Source organism: Brassica napus, chromosome A1, assembly GCF_020379485.1.
Source record: "Brassica napus cultivar Da-Ae chromosome A1, Da-Ae, whole genome shotgun sequence".
NCBI lineage: Eukaryota > Viridiplantae > Streptophyta > Magnoliopsida > Brassicales > Brassicaceae > Brassica > Brassica napus.
This window is the reverse complement of record NC_063434.1, coordinates 7,058,435-7,077,412: the sequence shown is the minus strand read 5'-3', so window position 1 is coordinate 7,077,412 and position 18,978 is coordinate 7,058,435. Positions and strand designations below refer to the sequence as shown.

The window sequence follows — 18,978 nt, the reverse complement described above, 5'->3', positions numbered from 1 at the left end:
TAAAACATAACCACAATTATCACACAAAGTCAGAACATATAGTAGAATCACCATTCAAATTCGCATCACAAATAATATTTCCTCTCTTCAACGAGGCTCTAAATCAGAAATCGTCATGTCACTACCAGAATAACCAACAGATCTTTGACCTGTGAATTGACTTGAATCGCATCCTTCAGATAGTTGGTCCAGTTTGTTCATGCTATGCGGGAAACAATTCGGAAGGCGAGGCAGTGGTAGAGTGATTGTGTTACTAGTGAGCATCAAGATGATAGTTGATAACATTGGACGGTCATCTGGATTATCTTGAACACATAAGAGTGCAATATGGATGCATCTGGTGACTTCATTAGTCTGATAATTCCTTCCAATTGCCGGATCCACCAGCTCTAGTGGTGACACATTTCTCCAAAGCCTCCAAGCCTAACAAAAATGAACAATCAGGAACCCTTTGTTCTCATATGTTTAGAGATGTTAAACTGTTGAAAGTTTGAGGTCTTTATGCTCACATTGTTGACCAAGTTTCCAGCATTACTAGTTTTATCCATCTGGTAGAGGCCGCTGTTTTTCTTGCCGCTTATAATCTCGAAAACTAAGACTCCAAAGCTGTAAATGTCAGACTTCATGGAGAACTGACCTTGCATTGCATACTCGGGAGACATGTAAGCGCTGACAAACATACAAAGTATGATTAATATTAAACAGAAAAATGCTCAAGTAACTTATGACCTTGTTGTACATTACAAGACTTACTAGGTTCCAGCAATTTTGCTGGTATTGCCTTGAGTTTGGTCAATTTCAAAGATCGTAGACAATCCAAAATCTGAAATTTTTGGGTTCATATTGGCATCTAAGAGAATGTTGCTGGCTTTGAGGTCACGGTGTATGATTGTGAGCTGTGAATCTTGATGAAGATAAAGAATTCCTCGAGCAATCCCTTCGATGATATTGTACCTCTGAATCCAGTCTAGCTGACTTTGCCTTTCAGGGTCTGTTTATATCCGTATATGATTAATCAGTTTAAAAGCTGAAGAATAATCCTTCAAATAAGAAAAAAAAACTATTGAAGGGAAACATACCAAATAGGAAATAGTCAAGGCTTTTGTTGGGAACAAACTCGTATATCAAAATCTTCTCCTCTCCTTCCAGACAAAATCCAAGAAGCCTAACCAAATTCCTGTGTTGAAGTTTTGAGACAAGAACAGCCTCGTTCTTGAACTCTCTTATCCCTTGTCCTGACTTTTCCGACAGTCGCTTCACAGCCACTTCTGTTCCGTTTGAAAGCATACCCTACATGCCATTTAATGAAACAAGAATAGCTAGTTATTAGTAACTTACAAAAATGAAAAAAAAAAGACTTACTCACCTTGTAAACTTCGCCAAATCCGCCTTCACCAAGCTTATTACTCCTCGAAAACTTGTTTGTTGCAACTTCAATTGTCTTAAAGTCATATTGCGATGAATGTGGAGTTGAAATATCACTATCAGCTGCAAAGCAAAGGGTGTATTAATTAGTTTTATTTATATAAGCTTCAGAGAAGAAACAATAAGAGCTAAGACTCAAGTTACTAACATTCAACTTGAGTTCTTTGCATTGACTTTCTCCTCCAACAAAAAAAAACTCCAAGAACAAGAAGTATAAAGACGGTAACAACAGTTGGAACCGTGACGGCCGCAACAACTCTAGATGAGACACCTTTCCTATCTTCTAATAAGACAGAGAACAACAATGTCATTATATCAAAAGGACCCTGGCCATTGTGTCAGAGGTCCCCAGTCCGAGTGACCGCTGGAACAAATTAATATTACAAAATCATTTATCAGTTGGAAAACTTACCAGTATCAATGGTGTTGTCCTGATTATCTGCAGCTTGTGGCACAACCACAGGAGGAAGAGGAGGATGAGAAGAAGCCACCGTAAAATTAGCAGCAAAAGAAGCTGTAGAGTATGTATACAACTCCCACCGGAAAAAGCAGATTGGCCGCAAAATACGGGTTCCTTGCTTCAGAGCACAGCACGAGTGGAAGTCATTTGCACTCTCACGCAGACAATTCTCACAATCACGAGAGGAAACATCCGGCGTGCATTGCATCAAAGCATACATTTTCTGAGAAGACGTCAAGGCTGCACTATTAGCTGTATAATGGTTATTACTAAACAACGGTGTGCTTTTTCCTGTCGAGGCAACGTCAATCATACGAGCAACCAAGTCTTCCCATGTTTTCTTGAATTCTGTTTTATTCGAGGCTATATATCCACCGTTTGTGACCATACTACGCGGAGTTAGATCTCCAGATCCTGAGAAAGAAGTGCTGGCGTAGCGGACAAGGCAAAGCGTGGGATCGCCTAGCCATGTAAACGCGTTTGTTTGGTTAGGACAGCTCTGTAACAAACCATCAGACGCGAGCTTGATACAATCAGAACAGTCCTGTGGATTTGATCCTGGGATGCACATCCCTGTTGCGTATACACGGTTGGGTTCTTGTCCGATGGAACCGTTGAAGAAGAGGCCCTCTTGAGACGTGACGTTGGAAGGTAAGGAAGAGAGGATCAGACGGCGGTTTGCGTTGTAAGTATCGTTGGGCCTGAAATGCCCGTTGTCCATACATACGTTTTGTGCTGAAACTGAAGTAACGCCAATGGTTATGAACACAAAACAAAGGATTGAAAACAATACCATCTGCTTCATAATTTACTTAAAGAATGTAGCAAAAGCAAAATCTTTGTCTTTAGTATTCACTCATATGTTCGTCTCTTATCAGCTGCCTTTAATAGCAAATGGAAGTTTCTATGAAAACAGTGATCCTCAAACTTTCAGAAACGGCACACGATAAGTCAAAAAGTCAAAGTCAGGTTCTTTTAACCCTTTCCGAACTTTCAACAAGAACCGCTCCTTTTCTTCTACCTTAATAAAAAGATATACGCACAAAAAAATAAAGACTTGTACGTGGGATAAACTTTTTCACAAGAAGACCCGAAGACTCAAACCATTAAAGGGCACTTCCATCATTAAACACGGCATCGCCTTGTCCTGAATGCATGGTAACTACGAAAACTAAAAATGTAGAACTCGATTGAAACAAATACCAGTTTTAAGATTTGTATATTGATTGTATGAGTTGATACATTATAACTTATTCACCCATATTTATACTTCTTCAAAATCCAATATATTTTTATCTTTAGAAAAACTATCTAATCTACTACCTCAAAAGTTGGTAATACAACCGAACAAAATGTGGTCTTTTCCTGATGCATTTAGATTTAAGTCATTTCTAGGATCAACACTAATCTTATCACGGCTATTTGTTTGTTTCTGTACTTGAAGAAGATCCCTGATGGATTTTATTACAGAACTACTGAAGTTAATATGTTTAGATTAGTATTAGAGCCTTTGGTACATATACATGATGGAAAATCAGCTAAAATATATCTTCCCTACTCAGCTACAGTAACTACAGCTCAAGGTTGTGGAAACCCTCACATAACATCTTCTCTGGTTCCATACCAAGGAATGTTAACTTTCCATATCTCCTGAGTTTTTCAAGAACAGTCTCACAAGCTTTCCTAACACATAGTTTCTCAAAACTGGAGGATTTGGAGTCTGGATTTGTCCTACAATAAGCTATAGACGGAAACATCCCTCCTCAGCTTGCTGACCTCAACAATACATAGGCAATGCTCATCTTTGTTGGCCTTCCTACCAATAAAAGTTTCATTCCCATAAGAGTCCCAGAATTGAAATGCAATTATTCTATATATTAGGGGCAAAGATGGCAATCCCAGAATCCTAATCCGCCAAACTAGTAATCCTCAAAGTCACACTCATTAGACTAATATTCCATGTTTTACTTTCCAACTAGGCTCATAACTAACATCCATGTGTCCTAGGTTCTTAACAAAAAGTCCAACATGATCTCATCACTCAGGTAATCTAAATCCTTCTTGATGAAAAGAATCAGACACACACCTGACACCTCTACAATCTCTGAAAACATGATTAATAACAAGAGCTTCCTTTTCTCGATCATCCTATATTTTTCTCTTACAATCACAACAAGTGTTATCCTTGTCTCTGCTCAAGATCAACAGTGCTTGGCCAAAGGATCTTTCAACACAAACAGCACTTTCAACAAGAACCGTCTCCTTCTCCTCTCTTCACTTCCTTCTAACGTCACTTCTCAAAACAACTTCTTCTACAACTCTTCTCTAGGCCAAGATCGAGACAGAATCTACGCTCTAGCGATGTGTATTCCCGACACCGAAACAGAGGACTGCTCAAACTGCGTCAAGACCACTTCCGATGGACTTATCAAGACCTGTCCTAACAGCACCGAAGCTTTTCATTGGTCGGGTGGTGAAAAAACTCTCTGTTTCGTACGTTACTCGACCCGTTCTTTCATTGGCTCACCAGATATGGACCCGCGTCAGATTCTTCCCAACGCTACGGATATCAGATCGAACTTAACTGACTTTGATGGGATTTGGCAAGATCTGATGCTTCGTATGGTGGAATCAGCTTCATCAAAGTACTATGAAGCTGAGACCACACCCTTGACAAGCACGAGTTCTAGAGATACGATGACGATCTACACGATCATGCAGTGTACTTCTGATGTATCTAACGCTGAGTGCAACACATGTTTGAGAAATAGCGTTGGGGATTATCAGAACTGTTGCCGTGGGAAACAAGGAGGTCTTGTTACTCGTCCTAATTGTGTTTTCCGGTGGGAGTTTTATCCTTTTTACGGAGCCTTTCGTAACACTTCACCACCGGCTAAGAAAGGTTGAAAAGGCCAATTCAAAAAACGTTATAAAATACTCTTTTTTTGTCCTGTTTAATATATTGATGTACTTTTTTTGTAGACGGTTCTTCAACGGTGAAAATTGTTGTCCCAGTTCTTGTTGTTGGCTCCTTATTGATTCTAGCGGTGGTTGGCTACGTTCTTTACAGGAGGAGGAAGAAAAATAATAAGGACAGTTTGAGAGAGGCTTATCAAGAACTTGATAGTGAGTTTCTTCATTTGTTTATCAGAATATTTTCAGCAAAATCAAGATTCTAATTTTTTTTTTGAATACAGGGAGGTTTGGGGCCAAAGCCCGTAATCTCCCCAGGCATGAAACCATAGCATTTAATATTAGTTTGTCTTATCGGTTATTCGAACTGGGGATCTTTAACACAATGGGCAGGGTTTTTTCCAGTTGAGACAAAGACCTCTGGTAATATTTATTTTATTTGTATGCAGCTGCAGAAGTTGAGGCTCTATCTTCATTGAAATTCGAGTTCCGTGTTATTCAAGCTGCGACTAGTGACTTCTCTGAAGAGTCTAAGCTCGGGGAAGGTGGATTTGGTCCAGTGTACAAGGTGAATAAGCCGGTTTTTTATCTTCTACGACTACAAATTTTCGATATCGACTTATGTTTTCTAATCAACAATGTGAAGGGAAAGCTTCAAAACGGCGAAGAAATAGCGGTGAAGAGATTGGCTTTAAGTTCAGGGCAAGGAGAAGAAGAGTTCAAGAACGAGGTTTTGTTATTATCTAAGCTTCAACACAGGAATCTAGTTAAGCTACTAGGTTTTTGCTTGAAAGGCGAAGAGAGACTTTTGATCTACGAGTTTGTTCCCAATTCAAGCCTTGATCATTTCATATTCGAGGTTGCGAAACAAGACCATACACTGTCCTTGAAGGCTAGTTGGAGCACACGGTACAGCATTATCGAAAACATAGCTAGAGGGATTCTCTATCTACATGAAGATTCTCGTCTCAAGATCATTCACCGTGACTTGAAGCCTAGTAACATTCTTTTAGATTACCAGATGAACCCCAAGATTTCTGATTTTGGGATGGCGAGATTGTTCGAGTCAGATGATCATACACAAGGCCTAACAACAAGCAGAGTCATGGGAACCTAGTAAGCTCTCCATTACAACTAATCTATGGTTTAAACTCCCAACCGCTGAGATGAAACTAATATTACATGATGTGGTTTTGGGTTTCGGAGGATTACTTCGGCCCAAACCTTTTGGTATTCAAAAAAAAAACTTCCGGTTTTTTATACTTTACATTTTCCGTTGTAGCGGTTATATGGCACCAGAGTACATAGCATGATGCAGCGGACAACTAGGTTGAACGGTCGATCTAAGAATTCAGGGTTCTTCGAGACCTGTTCTTGGATCAATCAAGAGTTTCTTTCGATAGCTTCTTGAGACCAACTTCCTGAATAAGATGAATTTAATCGAATCTTGTTCAAGGCAACTCAAAATAGATGAACTGAATCAAATCTCTTTTAAGGTAATAAGCAAAAGCTCTATTATTAATTATCAAAGTCTCCCTACAACTTTAGGCTTCAATGCCTATTTATAATAAATCCTTAATCTAAAAAACCCTAATCTTAATTAAAATAGGAAAACCATTAAAATATAGAAAATATAAATAAAAGGTAATTATCTAAATTAATATAACTAATAAAATAAATAACAAGATATTTGGAAATATTCCAAATACTTATCTGCATCATTCTCTCCGGGTTGGAAAAGATTCGTCCTCGAATCTTGAATAGGTTTTTCGTGGCTGAAATCTTCCAATATTTATCTTCATATCCGAAATTTTCATAAAACCGAATCTTCTGACTTTCCCCAAAATTTGCACGTAACTCGTCCTGTACGGGATTTGCACGGATCTTGTCTCGCCCGAATTTTGCACGAATCTCGTCTTGCCCGATTTTGCACAAACGAAATTTGCAAAAAAATCTTCACTGAAAACGAAATCGACAACGCGGACATCATCTTCATAGACATCGTAGATCGGATCACCATAGATCTCTCGATAGATCTCATAGTTTTCTTCTCTCTCAACAAAGGGACTTTCGTCCTGGATAGGATAGATGTTCGCACTCACCATGACATCCAGAATCGTTCTTCGATTAAGAAACCAAAGAGACGCAGCTCTGATACCACCTGATGCAGCGGACAACTAGGTTGAACGGTCGATCTAAGAATTTAGGGTTCTTCGAGACCTGTTCTTGGATCAATCAAGAGTTTCTTTCGATAGCTTCTTGAGACCAACTTCCTGAATAAGATGAATTTAATCGAATCTTGTTCAAGGCAACTCAAAATAGATGAACTGAATCAAATCTCTTTAAGGTAATAAGCAAAAGCTCTATTATTAATTATCAAAGTCTCCCTACAACTTTAGGCTTCAATGCCTATTTATAATAAATCCTTAATCTAAAAAACCCTAATCTTAATTAAAATAGGAAAACCATTAAAATATAAAAAATATAAATAAAAGGTAATTATCTAAATTAATATAACTAATAAAATAAATAACAAGATATTTGGAAATATTCCAAATACTTATCTGCATCATAGCACAAGGACGGTTATCGGTTAAAACCGATGTTTACAGTTACGGTATTATGGTTCTTGAGATCATATGTGGTCGGAAGACCAATAGCTTTCAACCAAGTGGAGTAGCTCTCCATGTAAGTAACCTTAGGTCAAGAAGTTTAACCTACAAGCAACTATTATTCTCTTTCTGAGTTGCTTATTTTTACTATAAAAATTATTTTAGGCGTGGACAAATTGGCGCGGGGATAGAGCACTGGACATTGTAGATTCAGCGATCACAGAGAATGTATCAAGAAACGAGATGATGAAATGCATCAACATAGGACTGTTATGCGTTCAAGAGAGTGTGACGAGGAGACCAAACATGAACTCAGTAGTTCACTGGCTCAAGAGTAACTCTGTGACTCTTCCGGTTCCATCAACACCTGCGTATGTTGTTCATAGTGAGTCAGGTGAAGCTTCTCGTGTTTCGCAGTCGACGGTCAATGTTTCAATCACTGAGCTTGAGCCACGTTGAAAGATTGTTTATTTATACGCGCTTGATTGTAAAGTTTCGGTTTATTTTTGTTTATTATGATTTACATAAACTCTTATTTCTAGATGATCTGATCCGTTACGTTTTTACACTAAAGATATCACGAAATGAAAAGACTTTTATTGACAAGTAAATTCTAAATCGAGTAAACCAATTCAGTTACAACTAAACCGGAAAAGACCTTGGGTTTGATTCGACAAGTTCATGATCAAGGTTCGGTAAATATCCGCCGAAACGGTATCGTTTTCGGTCGCAGCGAGATGGGTAAGTTATCCAAAAAAGACAGTTAACGCCACTTGTTAGCCCCAGTCGTGAAACACATGGCCAGCTCATGCAAAGACTGGTGAGAACACGTGGCACACTCTGGTGCTCAGAAAAAAGTTTATACCAAAGAGAGTGTCCTGATTTAGGCAAAGGGAAGTGTGAAACGTGAAGCAACACCTTTTAAACAACACACAAGAAGAAGAACCAACCTAATACGCATCATCATAAAATCCCTAAATTCCCGGAAGAGAAAAGTAAAAATTCAAAGGCTAATAAAGCTTTCAAGCAAACGAAAAGCTCGACTATTTGTTAAAAGTTACAAGCTTTCAGTGTCCGAACACGCTTAGAAGTCGCGTGAGATTTGTGGTTCGAAGCCTCGCAAAAGGGGTCTGTCTCTCTGTTATTTAGGGGTATTAACTTCTTTCTATCGCAAGTCTGAAAAATTGAAGCAGAGAGTAGAGATGTGTAGCTTGTCGGCGAGTCTGCTGTTACCGACAAAGCTGAAACCAGCTTATTCCGACAACCGAAGTAACAGCAACAGCTCACTCTTTCTCGCCAATAGAAGACGACCCAAGAGGAAGAACCAATCAATTGTTCCCGTAAGAATTTTTTTTTTATTTGTAATTGTTTCGTATCTACGTATTTGAGAATCTTAAAAAAGGGTTTTGGATTTGGTGCAGATGGCAAGATTGTTTGGACCGGCGATTTTCGAATCATCCAAGTTGAAAGTATTGTTTCTAGGAGTTGACGAGAAGAAGCAGCCATTAACGCTTCCAAGAACTTACACGCTCACTCACAGTGACATTACTGCTAAATTAACTTTAGCTATTTCGAATTCCATTAACAATTCTCAGGTAAAAATACATTTCTCTGCTCCTAACATTTTAATAGACATATAAAGCCTAAGTATGTATCTGCATCTGCTCATATGGGTAACACTGTCTTGTATCTATATATCTTTTGGTAAAACAATCCTGAAACTACCATTGAGAGGGTTTAGTCAACGCTGATGTGTGGTATATGTTTTATGTAGTTGCAAGGATGGGCAAATAGGTTATACCGAGATGAAGTGGTAGCAGAGTGGAAGAAAGTGAAAGGGAACATGTCGCTTCACGTCCACTGTCACATTAGCGGTGGCCATTTCCTTTTAGATCTATTCGCAAAGTTTAGATATTACATCTTCTGCAAAGAACTACCAGTGGTAAATTTCCAAACATCAACTCTTTACTTTATTGGTTTCATGTATACAAAAATGTTGATCACTATTGATAATATGTATTTTAGGTGTTGAAGGCTTTTGTGCATGGAGATGTGAACTTGTTGAACCACCATCCTGAGTTGCAAGAAGCTCTTGTTTATGTTTATTTCCACTCCAACGTCAATGAGTTTAACAGAGTCGAGTGTTGGGGTCCTCTTTGGGAAGCTACTTCTCCTGATGGTCACAGAACTCAAACTCTCCCTGAGAAACAGTGCGTGGATGAATGCAGCTGTTGTTTCCCACCGGTTAGCTCGATTCCGTGGTCTCATAGTCTTAGCAACGAAGGTGTTGATAGCTACTCTGGGACTCAGGGAGAGGGAATGTCTACTCCTAGTCCAGAGAAACTCTATTGATTTTAACCAATGTACACAACTTTGTTAAAAACCTTTTTGGTGGATCTAATATAGGTTTTGGTTTGGTGTAACATATTAATATGGTATAGGAAAAATAATGAAATGGTTATGTACTATTTGATAAAGAATCATCACCACCACCACCACCAAAGTAAAGTTGATTAGGATTAGGACACAAGTCACCGATGTAACACCACGTGAAAACTAAGAAGAAACGTGAAGGTAAAGAATCGTCTGGTTTACAATACGAAGCGTCTAAACCACTCCTTGCTTTTTTCTAATGATTCCAAATCATTCTTTTGGATTTTATTTGGTCTGATCTTTCCTCACAATCTTCTTTTGAACAAAACAAAGATGACTCTGTTTCTCTGGCCCCGTTTGTCTATGCCTACCTGTAATTGTAACTATAGACAAGAAGAAGTAATGTTATAGAGAATGGGGCAACGAATTATTGCATTTTATTATTACTAATGGACCTCCTCATTATAAAATGGTAATTAATGTGTTCAACAAAACTTGTTGTATGAATAAGAAAAAGATATACACTTATAAGAAAATTTTGTTGTGCATCTCTTGACGAACCCAGATGGTATTTTGTATCAAAGGGGTTAGATCTTCTTTGCATCCCGTGTGATAAAAATAATTTGTTTTGACTCCGTGTGAAAAATTGTTGGTTGAGAGGACCAACTCAAGAGGCTGCTGCTGTTGAAGTAATGAAAGAAACATGTATCTGTCTTTGTGTGTCTCTGTATGTGTTTTGAAAGATGTTTTCAACGAATGGTTGTTCTACCAAAGAATGACGACCCAATATCACTATCCGTGTTCTGCGTATACACACACAAAAAATTGAATAATATCATCCGAAAATAACATTTTTGGGGGATGGGAAGACATTCCAGAACCTGAGATTTTACCTGAGATTTTGGGGATGGAAAGACATTCCAGAACCTTAAGGTTTCATCTCCTGCTCCGGTTACAATAGTCTGTCCATCAGGTGAGACCGCAAGGTACAGAACACGGTACGTGTGACCTGTCAGAGTTGCAATCTGAACCCCAAAAAAGAAGAGACACGGGTTTAAGTTAACCACATAACACTTAAATGATGCAAAGTAATATACATAGGCAAAATGGTCAAAGAGGTTTGTATACTTTGGACATGGTTGGGTATTTCCAGACTATGATTTGGTTTTGGGAGTATCCGTGCGTGCTAACCAGCTCGTTTACGTTCTTAGACCATGCTAGATTACATACCTGTCATATGCATAAACAAAAGACTGTTTTTAATAACACATATTCGGTTATGTTTCATGTCAAAAGCTAAGATTTTCTTTTTTTTTTACCTGACTGCAAGTATCAATGGAACTTAAATGAGTATTCGTAGTTGTATTCCAAAAACGTATGCATCTATCAGCAGTCCCACCACCGGAAGCAAGAAGCCCGTGAACATGAGGTGACCAAGCTATGGCTTTAACCGCTGCTGTGTGTTCGCTATATTTCAAAACCGGTTGTGTTGAATGTTGGTTCCATACAAAAAGCTGCCAAAAGAAAACATTTATAAAACCATGTTAAAGCGGTTAAAAAATGTAAATACAGTAAAAGTACACATACCCGATTGTCGTTTCCACCAGAAGCTAACTCTCTGTTGTCATAAGACCACTTGAGTCCGCATACTTCTGATTTGTGACCTGCAAGTTTACTGACATGATCCTCTTGACAACGTATGTCTCTCTGAAGAATACTCTTGTCTCTACTACCAGATGACAGTACAGATGATCCCCACGCCAGTGCTCCAACTCTTAGTCTATGTCCTTCCATTGTTCTTGTTCTCTTGCAACGCGACGCATCCCATATCTATCCCCCCAAAAAAAAACATAACTAAGATTAAAAATTCCATAGAAAAATAAAACATAATAACAAACTCCTCAAAAAGGGAAAAATGAGATTGTAACCTGTACTTTCCCGGAACTAGTTCCGACAGCAAGATGAGTTCCACGAAATGCCCAACCAACAGAGCAAACACTATCATCAGCTCCCAGATCACATAATTTAGTTACCTTGCTGCTACAAGCGTTCCACAAATACACGCAGTTCCCTAGTCCCACCGCAAGAACATTTTGCGCAGACCAGTCCACTAGATTCAAATAAAAATCATCTTGCAAAGCCGGTGCATCTAGTACCTAACAACAAACACCCAAATAAAAACCTCTGTTATCAATTAAATATACAAATCCAAAATAACAAGACCATCACAGAACCACACAATGCTTCATGCATAGATGGAATCTAACAACAAAAGTCAACGAGATCGAGAATCTAAACCATCCAAATCTACAGACATTGTTACCTTATAGGGCGATCGAGACACCTTCCTCAAGGCCTTGATCGGAGCATGACTAACACCAGGACCATCATCGGACACGAAAGGAGAAAAGGAATTCAAACACCGATTTGTCTCGGTCTTAAACCGGAAGATATTCCTCGACGTTGAGAAGCCAGTGATGTCCCGTTTCTCCGGCGTCTCGGGACCGAACATCGCCGCGCGCAACAGAGTCGCGTACGAGCCTGCGCCGTCTTCTTTGCTCGGAGAAGGAGAAGCGAGATCGAAGAGCGCGAAATTGGATCCGGATCTGCTTGGTATGAATCTGTCGGAGTATATAGACCGTGACGGTGACGGTGATTGGTTGGCATTGATCAGACGGTTGATTCGTGACTCGAGTGACACTTTCACCGACGACGGCGATGGGATTATTATCTGAGAAGATGAATTCGCCGGAGGAGTCACGTTGCTTGCGGTAGGATCTTCCATTGAAAGTTTTGACTTTTTATTTTTTTTGTTTTCTTTATTTTTTCTTCTCTTCTCCCTTCAGACCAAAGAGGCTAAGTAGTGTTGGAACATAACTCTCTTCTGTCCTTTTTTATTTATTTTTTTATTTTTACTTTTTACTTTTTTTTTATTTTTTATTTTCTTTTCCCGGGAAATTTCAAGGAAACAAAAAACGACATGTGAATTGATGCGAAATTAAGAGGTTGATCAGGTGCTGTTTATGTTAGTTACGTCATGATTGAATCTTAATCGTTAGATTTGGAGGTTTTAATGGGCTTAAAGCTAGACCCAATTAGATCTTGCCTAAATATTTATTAGTATTTACTCCATTTTCACCCATTTTCTTTAGGGGAGTTACCAAAACAACCTAGTGATCTTAAAATCATAGTTGAGTAGATGGCAGATCCAGACTTTTTTTTTGTTTTTTAAAAAGATTTAACATAAATCTCATAGATCTGCGCCAAATCAAGATCTGAAATTCGATTTATTGACTTTTTATATTATATATATATTGAGATACAAACCCAAAAACTACTTAATCAGATATATTTGGTAAGCTAAAATTACACTATTGAATTTTTTTAAGACAATACACTATTAAATTATACGTAATTAAATTTAAAATTTATTTTTTCAAATTAAACTAAAACACTCAAAAGATGGAAAAAAAGGAAATAATCTTGCTGAAATGAATGAATGTTACTTCTATATTTTTTACGAAACATTTCCTAAAAGGTTTATTTCCTAAAAGGTTTTTTAAGAAACATTTCCTGGAAGGTCTATGAATATTACTTGCAAGTTGCATTGAAGTGATTTGTTTTCATTACCTATCACGTTCCGAAGTTGATCTACCACACATTAAATTAAGAAAACTAGACAGTTGTATGAACCAAAAAAGATTTGTATAATAAAAAAACATAAGAGAATCAAAAATAAAAATAAAAGAGAAGTCCATGCAATTACGATGTTTGGTGAAAACAGCTTTCATGTCTAAGGACATGTCCCCTTGTTCATGTGTGGAGGTGGAGTATGTAAATTTTATAAACTTTATATTAATATCTTTTATTCACGACATAAAAAAAAAATATATAAAAGGTTTAATCACAATATAAAGAAGAAAAGAAAATCAAAATGAAAAGAATTGAATCATACAATGTGAAAGTTGGGCATATATATCTACCAACGTAAAAAACTATATAGTACAATTTAAAAAGAGAAAATGCTCCCATTCTGTAAAAGTTCACTTTTGCAAAAGAAAAAAATATTCTTTTTCTTTTGGTTAAATGAAAACATTTTGATAAAATTTGGATGAAATTTCACCTTGGATCCGATCCATTCAAACTAATAATAAAACACATTGTAAGATTTAGGAAACTCAATTAACACATCAAAATTTGGGGGGAAACAGAAACAAATTATAATTATGGATAATGATTTGAATGAGTGTTTTTATACCTATCATTGGGCATTATGGGAAGAGTTCTAGTTCCAGAAGCAGTGGGAAACCTAACATGACCCACCATTTAAAGCTGAAGAGCTTCTTCTTCTTCACAAGCTCTTCTCTCCAATTCTTCTTCCGTTTCACCAACATCGCCATCACCACCACTGTCATCTTTTCCTCGAGCTTCGATCGTCACCACGAGAGCAATTCCTTTGCCTTGTTCCTTTACAAACATAAGGTGAAACTTGATCACTAAACGTTGTGCTACCGTTGCTTGCGAAACACGCACACAAGACTGATGAGTTCTCCTTCATCGTCTAAGGGTCAGGGCTAGGGTTACAACTTGACTTGCTGTTCAAGAAATCGATCAAGATTGGGTTTTGATCGGTACCAACAACGTTACCTCGTAATGGTTCGTGGCCACACCGTCAGGGTTAGCACTGTAAGCTACTAGACCGAGGACAAACATGCATTGTAAGCTGATAACTTAACTTGACGGTATAGATTTTTATACCGGAGAAATTAGAAGGGAGATGTGTTTTCTGTGTGGTGCCTGTTTGAGATTTAGCTTAAAGTTTCTAATGGTGTAATCTCTGATCATGAGATCATGAAGATGAGTAGATTGGATGATTTAGAATTAGATTGGTGGGATGATAAGAGAAGTTTGACGAGAATGATGATGGTATTAGGGATCTTTGATGTACAAAAAGAAAATGAATCCAAGAGAGGATCAAGAGAGGCTATAGGGTTTGTAGGAAGTGAAGAGTAAAGAAACAAACGTTATAAACATATACGACCGTTCTGACGTAGAGGTTTAAACTTTTAAATGCTTTTTTCATATCAACAGAAAAGCAATTGATAAGTCTAGTGGATGAGAAAATTGGGTTAATGATGATACAAGCATGGGAAGATGATGATCATGATTACAACCCTTGTGTCTGACCAAAAAAGATTAATCTTATGTTAATTACCATTCAATTCTAAGAAAATGTATATCAATTTATTATATACAAGCAATAAAAAGAAGAGAGACATTGGCGTGCGAATATTCGTGACATTTTCCTCTTTTGTGTAATGGTTATGCTTTTGTCTGTCATCTCATTATGTGTTCTTGACTTAAGCTATATCTCTAATCAATCAATCTCTTTGTGTTACACACCATTTGAATCTTTTTTCACCCAAACACTACTCACTACTCATAAAATTGTCTGAGTTGTTGACTGAAGAAAAGGTTGTAAACCTTCTTCCTTAGGAGGCTAGGACAGGGTTGAAAGTAATAATGTACCAGACATATTGAAGGTAAACCCACATACATCATGTGTGACTTTTTTTATTTATAGAATCATCTTTTTTAAGTTGGATTTTGAAATCAAAATTTTAACTAACATTATGACTTTTCAATCCATTTCTTTTATGCATGTTGTAAGATTTAAAATGTAAGAAAAACAAATAAATCCTAACTATGTTAAATTTAATTTCACTGTGTGAAGTGAAGTCTGAATTAACTATCATATTACACCTATGATTGAAAGTAGGGCTGGGCAAATAAACCGAACCCGAAAATCCGAACCGAATCCGATCCGATAAAAATGAATCCGAACCGATCCGAACCCGACATAAATACCGAATGGATCCTGTTTTTTGGTATTTTGGGTTATGGGTATTATCCGAACCAAACCCGGACCTAAATGGATATCCGATAGAACCCGAAACATTTAAAATCACAAAAAAACTTCTACCAAATATGATCTTAATTCTTAATATGTATCCAAATAACTTTAAGATATTATTGAATTTCTAAAATAATTATCTGTTACATGAAGGTTGATGCTGGAATGTGGCGGTTGATGCATGAAGTTTTTAGATTTTGGTTTTGTTTTTATTGAATAATGTTTCTCATTTCATGAGAACTTATTTTTGTTTTATGATTTCATTTATCTGTTTTTTTTTTCTATCACTAACTATGTTTATCTTTCGCTTGATTTTGAATGATCACCGTTTGATGTTTTTTCTTATTTTTGAATCGATTTTACTTATGTTTTGGCTATTAAAATATGTACAAATCATGTATTTTAAATCCGAAGAACCGATTTTATTTATGTTTTAGTTACAAAATAGGTACAAATCAAGTATTTTTAAACCGAAGAACCGATTGGGACCCGAACCCGAAAGTACAATGGGTTATACCGGTTTTTTGAAGATTTACTAACCCCGACCCGAATCCGATAGAACCCGAACCGGTCCCGAACCGAACTTTTATATAACCCGAATGGGGTTGATTTTGATAAACCCGAAAAACCGAAACCCGAATGGATAAAACCGAAACCCGATTGGGACCCCGAATGCCCATGCCTAATTGAAAGGTTGGTGAAGATGTATTCATTAAAATATTTTCCCTTATTGCATACACAGTACTTACAAATCAGAAAACATGTGAAGGAGATAGAGAGCTAACATGGAAGATCTTAAATATACAGCATCAAATCCATTTTTGCTTCTGACAAAACCCATTCTTCTTTTCTCCATCTTCATCTAGATTATAAAAAAAAATTAATATTCCAAACTTTCATGTGAACTTAAAGAGAGTAAATTAAACATGGAAGATGTGTACCTCACAGGGTTCAAGCTTAGCTTGCTTCTGGCAATGTGATCAACCTAGAACCAGAGTCATACTCCATCGCGGTACCACAGCTAAAACCACAAGATTGATCAAAGAGTCAAATATTGTTACATGTTAAAGTTTTGAAACAAAGGTATAAAGCTATAATCTTACTTGGTGCATTTGACATTGTTGGTTTTGCCACCGCTGGAGATTGAAAGAATTGTTCCAAAGAAGGAAACATTCTCCGTTCCACAATTTGGACAAGGACCCTACCGAGTAAAAAAACAATAACAGTTAGAAACAAGAACACTCATCAAGAATCTTGTTGTTGCTATTCTGTTGCAATTACCTTCAAGATCAAGAAGTCTTTGATGATGAGTTTGGTGATTGATGAAGCCAGGTATACGATCAGAGGCACGGCAGCGAACCACGTGAATATGAAACTAAATGGCTCTGAAAGCTCCAAGATGTATGTGATCTCAAAACCTGTAATGTCGTCCAAGAAGAAAAACCTGAAATAAAAACATGTTTTAGCAAAGACAAGAACTAGGGGGGTTTAAATGATTTGAATGTTCGAATAAAGAAGAAAAAAATTAGCTATAGTGACTCACAGTCCTAGAGCAACAACGCTTGCTGGAACATTGAGCAAGAGCATTTTGAAGTAATCTACAGCGAGATCACTATACACCTACATCAACAAGACAGTAAATTAGTATCTTCTAAATGGTATAACCATTGAGGAATGAATCTTTATGTTATCTTTTACCTTTTTACTACGGAGACTGCACCTTGGACCCTCGCACACAATCTCGCTACCATCCATCTACAGAAGCAAAAAGAATTATAAAACTGAAGCTTAGAGAAAAATCTATTTTGAGATTGAAGTATAAAGGGAATGAAACCTTTAGTTTGAGTTTGAGCTGATCAAATTCTTGATCATTGAGGATTGGATTCCCAGAAACATAAGCCATTGAAGCTTCCAAGAATCTTTGTTCATCAGAACCTACGGTTTCACATAACCAAACCAACGATGAAGCAAACCAAAAAAAAAAAAAGATATTGATAATAGTTGATTTACTTAGCATGACAACACTGCTTCCTTCCCACATGAGCTCTTCTTTAAGATTATCAAACTCCTCGTTCGACATGATCGCTTTACCATCGTAATAAAACGACTGCACAAAATAACAATTGCCTCAGACAGGCTCTTGAAAGATTTGTTAGTATATAAAAAAAAAAGGATTGGGGGGTTGAAGTAGCGTTACTTGCATGGCTTGGAGAAACTCTTGTTCCATTTCTCCAATTGTTTTCTTCTCAGCCTTGTTGATGCTACAATACGGCATGATGTTGCTATCCACGTCATCTCCTCCAGCTTGACCTTAAGGAAAGACCAAAAGAATGTAAATTCAGAACCTTCAATAGCAAATATAAAGTTGAGGCAAAGTGAAGAAGACCTGACTGCTCTGTGGTGGCTTTTGAAGGCAACAAGAAGAATCTTTTTCTCAAGGGAACCGATCTCCCAGGGCTGAGCGGAGCCCATTGAGTCCTCGACGACGAAGGAGAAGAGAAAGAAGTTGTGGGTTTGCGGGAGACGGCGGAGAAAAGTCGAGGGCTTGTTAAACTGAACAGCATCTTGCTACCCATGTTCCCCGGGAGAAGAAGAAAGGAGGTTCCTTTTTTTCCTCTGTTTTCTGGGAAAATATTTGAGGAACCTTTGTGTGGTTGAAGATGAGTGTTACTGTGAGCTGATTTTTTTTTTAATTATTTTATTTTAATTTAGGAGATTGATTTGGAGGGAAGACATTCGGAGATAAGACAAGTGTGGATATGAATTCCTAGGCAGATCTCTGATATTTTTTAAAATATCCACGTCAGCATTAAAGATTCACCACCTTTTTTAATCAGAAAAAAAAATAGACAATTTTATGCTAGGGATTAGTAATAAACTTGTTTGTAAATTTTTTTCAAGAAAAATATTGAATCATATATAAAAACATTTATTCACTTTAAGAGTTATAAATAGAGTAAGAATTACTATGAAATGAGAGTTCTTGGTTAAAATAAAAAACAATGTGATATAATTTCTTTTTTCCAAAAAAAAAGAAAGAAAGATAATTAGTCTTGTTGAAACTGAATCCAGTCAAAATATTTTGTCTTTTTTTTTTTTTTTTTTTGAACAACTGTCAAAATATTTTGTCAAAAATAAAATAAAATGTGGTTATAGGTGGACACGCGGAAACATGATTCAGGCACGTGCACACGGACGCAGAAGAAACGCCACCAAATGTGATGGTGATTGGTATATATTCTACTGGGCCTCTTTGGATGGGCTTTGTAATATCAGCACCC

The 18,978-nt window shown here is 37.2% G+C and overlaps 6 protein-coding genes and 1 pseudogene across 10 annotated transcripts; 3 read left to right on the top strand and 4 right to left on the bottom strand.

Moving 5' to 3' along the window:
- Positions 1-2,780, bottom strand: LOC106440707 (cysteine-rich receptor-like protein kinase 11). Of its 4 annotated transcripts, none has more exons than XM_013882442.3 (7): positions 1,838-2,768; positions 1,574-1,708; positions 1,367-1,488; positions 1,080-1,290; positions 754-991; positions 510-669; positions 1-423 (listed from the first exon to the last, which is right to left on the bottom strand). In XM_013882442.3, exons 1-7 carry the CDS (start codon positions 2,688-2,690, stop codon positions 88-90), a joined length of 2,055 nt encoding a protein of 684 aa, XP_013737896.1. In that variant the 5' UTR covers positions 2,691-2,768; the 3' UTR covers positions 1-87. The 4 variants fall into 4 exon arrangements, with proteins under 4 accessions (XP_013737896.1, XP_013737904.1, XP_013737912.1 ...); XM_013882450.3 differs by having other exon boundaries at positions 7-423; positions 1,574-1,705; XM_013882458.3 differs by lacking the exon at positions 1,574-1,708 and having other exon boundaries at positions 7-423.
- A 187-nt stretch (positions 2,781-2,967) lies between these two features.
- LOC106375748 (cysteine-rich receptor-like protein kinase 11) lies at positions 2,968-6,111 on the top strand. The gene is made up of 5 exons (XM_022694691.2): positions 2,968-4,787; positions 4,868-5,011; positions 5,248-5,366; positions 5,445-5,914; positions 6,081-6,111. The coding sequence occupies exons 1-5, from the start codon at positions 3,950-3,952 to the stop codon at positions 6,109-6,111; spliced, it is 1,602 nt and encodes a 533-aa protein (XP_022550412.2). The 5' UTR covers positions 2,968-3,949.
- Positions 6,112-7,420: 1,309 nt separating this feature from the next.
- LOC125576141 (cysteine-rich receptor-like protein kinase 10) lies at positions 7,421-7,869 on the top strand. The gene is made up of 2 exons (XM_048735526.1): positions 7,421-7,486; positions 7,576-7,869. Exons 1-2 carry the CDS (start codon positions 7,421-7,423, stop codon positions 7,867-7,869), a joined length of 360 nt encoding a protein of 119 aa, XP_048591483.1.
- A 435-nt stretch (positions 7,870-8,304) lies between these two features.
- On the top strand, positions 8,305-9,878 carry LOC106375754 (magnesium dechelatase SGR1, chloroplastic). 2 transcript variants are annotated; one of them, XM_013815745.3, is made up of 4 exons: positions 8,305-8,750; positions 8,832-9,005; positions 9,185-9,352; positions 9,436-9,878. In XM_013815745.3, exons 1-4 carry the CDS (start codon positions 8,613-8,615, stop codon positions 9,760-9,762), a joined length of 807 nt encoding a protein of 268 aa, XP_013671199.1. In that variant the 5' UTR covers positions 8,305-8,612; the 3' UTR covers positions 9,763-9,878. The 2 variants fall into 2 exon arrangements, with proteins under 2 accessions (XP_013671199.1, XP_048596912.1); XM_048740955.1 differs by having other exon boundaries at positions 8,324-8,782; positions 8,813-9,005.
- Positions 9,879-10,198: 320 nt separating this feature from the next.
- LOC106440773 (protein FIZZY-RELATED 2) lies at positions 10,199-12,666 on the bottom strand. Its single transcript, XM_013882514.3, has 7 exons — positions 12,107-12,666; positions 11,712-11,939; positions 11,371-11,613; positions 11,103-11,297; positions 10,912-11,013; positions 10,677-10,808; positions 10,199-10,586 (listed from the first exon to the last, which is right to left on the bottom strand). The coding sequence occupies exons 1-7, from the start codon at positions 12,566-12,568 to the stop codon at positions 10,533-10,535; spliced, it is 1,416 nt and encodes a 471-aa protein (XP_013737968.1). The 5' UTR covers positions 12,569-12,666; the 3' UTR covers positions 10,199-10,532.
- A 473-nt stretch (positions 12,667-13,139) lies between these two features.
- Positions 13,140-14,801, bottom strand: LOC111201330 (annotated as a pseudogene).
- A 1,582-nt stretch (positions 14,802-16,383) lies between these two features.
- On the bottom strand, positions 16,384-18,415 carry LOC106440784 (PGR5-like protein 1A, chloroplastic). The gene is made up of 10 exons (XM_013882522.3): positions 18,084-18,415; positions 17,895-18,007; positions 17,708-17,804; positions 17,532-17,632; positions 17,396-17,452; positions 17,241-17,317; positions 16,979-17,141; positions 16,801-16,898; positions 16,639-16,718; positions 16,384-16,559 (listed from the first exon to the last, which is right to left on the bottom strand). Exons 1-9 carry the CDS (start codon positions 18,271-18,273, stop codon positions 16,655-16,657), a joined length of 960 nt encoding a protein of 319 aa, XP_013737976.2. The 5' UTR covers positions 18,274-18,415; the 3' UTR covers positions 16,384-16,559; positions 16,639-16,654.
- Between the last annotated feature and the right edge of the window lie 563 nt (positions 18,416-18,978).

Excerpts from the sequence above, each read along its gene's own strand:
- LOC106375748 (XM_022694691.2), top strand. The coding sequence starts at position 3,950 with ATGAAAAGAATCAGACACACACCTGACACCTCTACAATCTCTGAAAAC. Across the intron at positions 4,788-4,867 it reads TTCACCACCGGCTAAGAAAG|ACGGTTCTTCAACGGTGAAA; the intron begins GTTGAAAAGGCC and ends CTTTTTTTGTAG. Across the intron at positions 5,012-5,247 it reads GGCTTATCAAGAACTTGATA|CTGCAGAAGTTGAGGCTCTA; the intron begins GTGAGTTTCTTC and ends ATTTGTATGCAG.
- LOC125576141 (XM_048735526.1), top strand. The coding sequence starts at position 7,421 with ATGGTTCTTGAGATCATATGTGGTCGGAAGACCAATAGCTTTCAACCA. Across the intron at positions 7,487-7,575 it reads CAAGTGGAGTAGCTCTCCAT|GCGTGGACAAATTGGCGCGG; the intron begins GTAAGTAACCTT and ends AAATTATTTTAG.
- LOC106440784 (XM_013882522.3), bottom strand. The coding sequence starts at position 18,273 with ATGGGTAGCAAGATGCTGTTCAGTTTAACAAGCCCTCGACTTTTCTCC. Across the intron at positions 17,805-17,894 it reads AGTTTCTCCAAGCCATGCAA|TCGTTTTATTACGATGGTAA; the intron begins GTAACGCTACTT and ends TATTTTGTGCAG. Across the intron at positions 17,318-17,395 it reads GCAGTCTCCGTAGTAAAAAG|GTGTATAGTGATCTCGCTGT; the intron begins GTAAAAGATAAC and ends TTGTTGATGTAG.
- LOC106440707 (XM_013882442.3), bottom strand. The coding sequence starts at position 2,690 with ATGAAGCAGATGGTATTGTTTTCAATCCTTTGTTTTGTGTTCATAACC. Across the intron at positions 1,291-1,366 it reads GATTTGGCGAAGTTTACAAG|GGTATGCTTTCAAACGGAAC; the intron begins GTGAGTAAGTCT and ends AATGGCATGTAG. Across the intron at positions 992-1,079 it reads CCTTGACTATTTCCTATTTG|ACCCTGAAAGGCAAAGTCAG; the intron begins GTATGTTTCCCT and ends GGATATAAACAG.
- LOC106375754 (XM_048740955.1), top strand. The coding sequence starts at position 8,613 with ATGTGTAGCTTGTCGGCGAGTCTGCTGTTACCGACAAAGCTGAAACCA. Across the intron at positions 8,783-8,812 it reads TTTTTATTTGTAATTGTTTC|GGTTTTGGATTTGGTGCAGA; the intron begins GTATCTACGTAT and ends ATCTTAAAAAAG. Across the intron at positions 9,006-9,184 it reads ATTCCATTAACAATTCTCAG|TTGCAAGGATGGGCAAATAG; the intron begins GTAAAAATACAT and ends TGTTTTATGTAG.
- LOC106440773 (XM_013882514.3), bottom strand. The coding sequence starts at position 12,568 with ATGGAAGATCCTACCGCAAGCAACGTGACTCCTCCGGCGAATTCATCT. Across the intron at positions 11,298-11,370 it reads CTGGTGGAAACGACAATCGG|CTTTTTGTATGGAACCAACA; the intron begins GTATGTGTACTT and ends TTCTTTTGGCAG. Across the intron at positions 10,809-10,911 it reads AATACCCAACCATGTCCAAA|ATTGCAACTCTGACAGGTCA; the intron begins GTATACAAACCT and ends TTTGGGGTTCAG.